The sequence below is a fragment of the Amblyomma americanum genome, chromosome 3, assembly GCF_052857255.1.
Source record: "Amblyomma americanum isolate KBUSLIRL-KWMA chromosome 3, ASM5285725v1, whole genome shotgun sequence".
Taxonomy (NCBI): Eukaryota; Metazoa; Arthropoda; class Arachnida; order Ixodida; family Ixodidae; genus Amblyomma; species Amblyomma americanum.
Window position 1 is genome coordinate 128,705,789 of NC_135499.1, and position 6,740 is coordinate 128,712,528.

Below are 6,740 nucleotides of genomic sequence, written 5' to 3' on the forward strand. Positions count from 1 at the left end.
AGTCCACAGCACTGGTAGAGGTCAAAGCTGCTGAAGAAAGTTCCGTACTACCGGAAGGACTCGAAGAAAAGCCTCAAACACCTGCCGAAGTGAAACCGCCTGAAGAAAGTGTATCATTGGCTGCAGACACTGAAAAGCAAGCCGAAGCAACACACACGGTTGAGGTTAAAGCTCTTCAAGCAGTTGAAAATGTACTGGAAGGCATCACAGAAGGAGGAGCTTCTCCAGCAAAAGCTGAGCCGACAACTGCCGAACAAAAACGAGCACAGCTTGAAGGCATTGAACCGGAAGTTGAGTCCAGAGCACTAGCAGAGATTACAGTTGTGGAAGAAAGTTCCAAGCTACCGGAAGGACTCAAAGAAATGCATCTAGCACCAGCCGAAGTGAAACCGCCTGAAGAAGTTCTCGCATTGGTAGCTGGTGCAGAAAAGGAAAGCGAAACAGCACCAACTGCCGGGGTTACAGCTCCTGAAGCAATAGAAATTTTAGCGGAAGGCCGCACTGAAGCAGAAGCATCACCAGCAAAAGCTGAGCCGGCAATTTCGGAAGAAATCCCACCAAAACCTGAAGTCACTGCACCGGAAGACGAGTCTACAGCACTAGTAGAGGTCACAGCAGCTGATGAAAATCTACTAAAACCGGAAGGACAAAAAGAAGCAACTCAAGCACCAGCCGAAGAGAAACCGCCTGAAGAAGTTCTCGAATTGGCAGCTGGTGCTGAAAAGGAAGGCAAAACAGCACCAACTGCTGAGGTTAAAGCTCCTGAAGCAATAGAAATTGTAGCGGAAGGCAGCACTGAAGCAGGAGCGTCTCCAGCAAAAGCTCAGCCGGCACATTTGGATGAAATCCCACCAAAGCATGAAGTCACTGCACCGGAAGCCGCGTCTACAGCACTAGTAGAGGCTACAGCAGCTGATGAAAGTCCAGTGCAGCCAGAAGGACACAAAGAAGCAACTCAAGCACCAGCCGAAGAGAAACCTCCTGAAGAAGTTCTCGCATTGGCAGCTGGTGCTGAAAAGGAAGGCGAGACAGCACCACCTGCTGAGGTTAAAGCTCCTGAAGCAATAGAAATTGTAGCGGAAAGCAGCGCTGAACCAGGAGCGCCTCCAGCAAAAGCTGAGCCGGCAATTTCTGATGCAATCCCACAAAAGCCTGAAGTCACAGCACCGGAAGCCGAGTCTACAGCACTAGTAGAAGTTACAGCAGCTGATGAAAGCTCAGTGCAACCGGAAGGACTGAAAGAAGCAACTCAAGCACCAGTCGAAGTGAAACCGCCTGAAGAAGTTCTCGCATTGGCAGCTGGTGCTGAAAAGGAAGGCGAAACAGCACCAACTGCTGAGGTTAAAGCTCCTGAAGCAATAGAAATTGAAGCGGAAGGCAGCGCTGAAGCAGGAGCGCCTCCAGAAAAAACTGAGCCGGCGATTTCTGATGAAATACCACCAAAGCCTGAAGTCACTGCACCGGAAGCCGAGTCTACAGCACTAGTAGAGGTTACAGCAGTTGATGAAAGTCCAGTGCAACCGGAAGGACTCAAAGAAGCAACTCAAGCACCAGCAGAAGAGAAACCGCCTGAAGAAGTTCTCGCATTGGCAGCTGGTGCTGAAAAAGAAGGCGAAACAGGACCAACAGCTGAGATTAAAGCTCCTGAAGCAATAGAAATTGTAGCGGAAGGCAGCACTGAAGCAGGAGCGTCTCCAGCAAAAGCTGAGCCGGCATATTCGGATGAAATTCCACCAAAGCATGAAGTCACTGCACCGGAAGCCGCGTCTACAGCACTAGTAGAGGCTACAGCAGCTGATGAAAGTCCAGTGCAGCCAGAAGGACTCAAAGAAGCAACTCAAGCACCAGCCGAAGAGAAACCGCCTGAAGAAGTTCTCGAATTGGCAGCTGGTGCTGAAAAGGAAGGCGCAACAGCACCAACTGCTGAGGTTAAAGCTCCTGAAGCAATAGAAATTGTAGCGGAAGGCAGCACTGAAGCAGGAGCGTCTCCAGCAAAAGCTGAGCCGGAAGTTTTGGTTGAAATCCCGCCAAAGTCTGAAGTCACTGCAGCGGAAGCCGAGTCTACAGCTCTAGTAGAGGTTACACCAGCTGATGAAACTCCACTACAACCGGAAGTACAAAAAGAAGCAACTCAAGCACTAGCCGCAATGAAACCTCCAGTAGAAGTTCTCGCATTAGCAGCTGGAGCTGAAAAGGAAGGCGAAACAGCACCAACTGCTGAGGGTAAAGCTCCTGAAGCAATAGAAATTGTAGCGGAAGGCAGCGCTGAAGCAGGAGCGCCTCCAGCAAAAGCTGAGGCGGCAATTTCTGATGAAATCCCACCAAAGCCTGAAGTACCTGCACCGGAAGCCGAGTCTACAGCACTAGTACAAGTTACAGCAGCTGATGAAAGTCCAGTGCAACCGGAAGGACTCAAAGAAGCAACTCAAGCACCAGCCGAAGAGAAACAGCCTGAAGAAATTCTCGCATTGGCAGCTGGTGCTGAAAAGGAAGGCGAAACAGGACCAACTGTTGAGGTTAAAGCTCCTGAAGCGATAGAAATGGTAGCGGAAGGCCGCACTGAAGCAGGAGCGTCTCCAGAAAAAGCTGAGCCGTCAATGTCAGAAGAAATCCCACCAAAGCCTGAAGTCACTGCACCGAAAGCTGAGTCTACAGCACTAGTAGAGGTTGCAATTGCCGATGAAAGTCCTATAGGACCGGAAGGAGTCAAAGAAGCAATTCAAGCATCAGCCGAAGTGAAACCGCCTGAAGAAGGTCTCGCATTGGTAGCTGATGCTGAAAACGAAGGCGAAACAGCACCAACTGCTGAGGTTAAAGCTCCTGAAGCAATAGAAATTGTAGCGGAAGGCCGCACTTTAGCAGAAGCGTCTCCAGCGAAAGCTGAGCCGGCAACTTCGGATCAAATCCCACCAAAGCCTGAAGTCACTGCACCGGAAGCCGAGTCTACAGTACTAGCAGAGGTTACAGCAGCTAATGAAAGTCCAATGCAACCGGAGGAACTCAAAGAAGAAACTCAAGCACCAGCCGAAGTGAAGCCGCCTGAAGAAGTTCTCGCATTGGCAGCTGGTGCTGAAAAGGAAGGCGAAACAGCACCAACTGTGGAGGTTAAAGCGCCTGAAGCAATAGAAATTGTAGCGGAAAGCAGCGCTGAACCAGGAGCGCCTCCAGCAAAAGCTGAGCCGGCAATTTCTGATGCAATCCCACAAAAGCCTGAAGTCACAGCACCGGAAGTCGAGTCTACAGCACTAGTAGAAGTTACAGCAGCTGATGAAAGTTCAGTGCAACCGGAAGGACTGAAAGAAGCAACTCAAGCACCAGTCGAAGTGAAACCGCCTGAAGAAGTTCTCGCATTGGCAGCTGGTGCTGAAAAGGAAGGCGAAACAGCACCAACTGCTGAGGTTAAAGCTCCTGAAGCAATAGAAATTGAAGCGGAAGGCAGCGCTGAAGCAGGAGCGCCTCCAGAAAAAACTGAGCCGGCGATTTCTGATGAAATACCACCAAAGCCTGAAGTCACTGCACCGGAAGCCGAGTCCACAGCACTAGTAGAAGTTACAGCAGCTGATGAAAGTCCAGTGCAACCGGAAGGACTCAAAGAAGCAACTCAAGCACCAGCCGAAGAGAAACCGCCTGAAGAAGTTCTCGCATTGGCAGCTGGTGCTGAAAAAGAAGGCGAAACAGCACCAACTGCTGAGGTTAAAGCTCCTGAAGCAATAGAAATTGTAGCGGAAGGCCGCACTGAAGCAGGAGCGTCTCCAGAAAAAGCTGAGCCGTCAACGTCGGATGAAATCCCACCAAAGCCTGAAGTCACTGCACCGGAAGCCGAGTCTACAGCACTAGTAGAGGTTGCAATTGCCGATGAAAGCCCTATGGGACCGGAAGGAGTCAAAGAAGCAATTCAAGCATCAGCCGAAGTGAAACCGGCTGAAGAAGTTCTCGCATTGGTAGCTGGTGCTGAAAAAGAAGGCGAAACAGCACCAACTGCTGAGGTTAAAGCTCCTGAAGCAATAGAAATTGAAGCGGAAGGCAGCGCTGAAGCAGGAGCGTCTCCAGAAAAAGCTGAGCCGTCAACGTCGGATGAAATCCCACCAAAGCCTGAAGTCACTGCACCGGAAGCCGAGTCTACAGCACTAGTAGAGGTTGCAATTGCCGATGAAAGCCCTATGGGACCGGAAGGAGTCAAAGAAGCAATTCAAGCATCAGCCGAAGTGAAACCGGCTGAAGAAGTTCTCGCATTGGTAGCTGGTGCTGAAAAAGAAGGCGAAACAGCACCAACTGCTGAGGTTAAAGCTCCTGAAGCAATAGAAATTGTAGCGGAAGGCAGCGTTGAAGCAGGAGCGCCTCCAGCAAAAGCTGAGCCGGCAATTTCTGATGAAATCCCACCAAAGCCTGACGTCACTGCACCGGAAGCCGAGTCTACACCACTAGTAGAGGTTACAGCAGTTGAGAAAAGTCCAGTGCAACCGGAAGGACTCAAAGAAGCAACTCAAGCACCAGCCGAAGAGAAACCTCCTGAAGACGTTCTCGCATTGGCAGCTGGTGCTGAAAGGGAAGGCGAAACAGGACCAACTGCTGAGGTTAAAGCTCCTGAAGCAATAGAAATTGTAGCGGAAGGCAGCGCTGAAGCAGGAGCGCCTCCAGTAAAAGCCGAGCCGGCAATTTCTGATGAAATCCCACCAAAGCCTGCAGTCACTGCACCGGAAGCCGAGTCTACAGCACTAGTAGAGGTTACAGCAGTTGATGAAAGTCCAGTGCAACCGGAAGGACTCAAAGAAGCAACTCAAGCACCAGCCGAAGAGAAACCTCCTGAAGAAGTTCTCGCATTGGCAGCTGGTGCTGACAAGGAAGGCGAAACAGCACCAACTGCTGAGGTTAAAGCTCCTGAAGCAATAGAAATCGTAGCGGAAGGCAGCGCTGAAGCAGGAGCGCCTCCAGCAAAAGCTGAGCTGGCAATTTCTGATGAAATCCCACCAAAGCCTGAAGTCACCGCACCGGAAGCCGAGTCTACAGCACTAGTAGAGGTTACAGCAGTTGATGAAAGTCCAGTGCAACCGGAAGGACTCAAAGAAGCAACTCAAGCACCAGCCGAAGAGAAACCTCCTGAAGAAGTTCTCGCATTGGCAGCCGGTGCTGAAAAGGAAGGCGAAACAGGACCAACTGCTGAGGTTAAAGCTCCTGAAGCAATAGAAATTGTAGCGGAAGGCAGCGCTGAAGCAGGAGCGCCTCCAGCAAAAGCTGAGCCGGCAATTTCTGATGAAATCCCACCAAAGCCTGAAGTACCTGCGCCGGAAGCCGAGTCTACAGCACTAGGAGAAGTTACAGCAGCTGATGAAAGTCCAGTGCAACCGGAAGGACTCAAAGAAGCAACTCAAGCACGAGCCGAAGTGAAACCGCCTGAAGAAGTTCTCGCATTAGGAGCTGGTGCTGAAAAGGAAGGCGAAACAGCACCAACTGCTGAGGTTAAAGCTCCTGAAGCAATAGAAATTGTAGCGGAAGGCAGCGCTGAAGCAGAAGCGCCTCCAGCAAAATCTGAGCCGGCAATTTGTGATGAAATCCCACCAAAGCATGAAGTCACTGCACCGGAAGCCGAGTCTACGGCACTAGTAGAAGTTAAAGCAGCTGATGAAAGTCCAGTGCAACAGGAAGGACTCAAAGAAGCAACTCAAGCACCAGCAGAAGAGAAACCGCCTGAAGAGGTTCTCGCATTGGCAGCTGGTGCTGAAAAGGAAGGCGAAACAGGACCAACAGCTGAGATTAAAGCTCCTGAAGCAATAGAAATTGTAGCGGAAGGCAGCACTGAAGCAGGAGCGTCTCCAGCAAAAGCTGAGCCGGCATATTCGGATGAAATTCCACCAAAGCATGAAGTCACTGCACCGGAAGCCGCGTCTACAGCACTAGTAGAGGCTACAGCAGCTGATGAAAGTCCAGTGCAGCCAGAAGGACTCAAAGAAGCAACTCAAGCACCAGCCGAAGAGAAACCGCCTGAGGAAGTTCTCGCATTGGCAGCTGGTGCTGAAAAGGAAGGCGAAACAGGACCAACTGCTGAGGTTAAAGCTCCTGAAGCAATAGAAATTGTAGCGGAAGGCAGCGCTGAAGCAGGAGCGCCTCCAGCAAAAGCCGAGCCGGCAATTTCTGATGAAATCCCACCAAAGCCTGCAGTCACTGCACCGGAAGCCGAGTCTACAGCACTAGTAGAGGTTACAGCAGTTGATGAAAGTCCAGTGCAACCGGAAGGGCTCAAAGAAGCAACTCAAGCACCAGCCGAAGAGAAACCTCCTGAAGAAGTTCTCGCATTGGCAGCTGGTGCTGACAAGGAAGGCGAAACAGCACCAACTGCTGAGGTTAAAGCTCCTGAAGCAATAGAAATCGTAGCGGAAGGCAGCGCTGAAGCAGGAGCGCCTCCAGCAAAAGCTGAGCTGGCAATTTCTGATGAAATCCCACCAAAGCCTGAAGTTACCGCACCGGAAGCCGAGTCTACAGCAGTTGATGAAAGTCCAGTGCAACCGGAAGGACTCAAAGAAGCAACTCAAGCACCAGCCGAAGAGAAACCTCCTGAAGAAGTTCTCGCATTGGCAGCCGGTGCTGAAAAGGAAGGCGAAACAGGACCAACTGCTGAGGTTAAAGCTCCTGAAGCAATAGAAATTGTAGCGGAAGGCAGCGCTGAAGCAGGAGCGCCTCCAGCAAAAGCTGAGCCGGAAATTTCTGATGAAATCCCACCAAAGCCTGAAGTACATGCGCCGGAA

At 51.0% G+C, this 6,740-nt stretch overlaps 1 protein-coding gene across 1 annotated transcript; it reads left to right on the forward strand.

Moving 5' to 3' along the window:
• Positions 1–7: 7 nt before the first annotated feature.
• Positions 8–6,724, forward strand: LOC144124116 (uncharacterized). Its single transcript, XM_077656777.1, has 2 exons — positions 8–6,576; positions 6,720–6,724. Exons 1-2 carry the CDS (start codon positions 363–365, stop codon positions 6,722–6,724), a joined length of 6,219 nt encoding a protein of 2,072 aa, XP_077512903.1. The 5' UTR covers positions 8–362.
• Positions 6,725–6,740: the final 16 nt, after the last annotated feature.

Excerpts from the sequence above, each read along its gene's own strand:
- LOC144124116 (XM_077656777.1), top strand. The coding sequence starts at position 363 with ATGCATCTAGCACCAGCCGAAGTGAAACCGCCTGAAGAAGTTCTCGCA.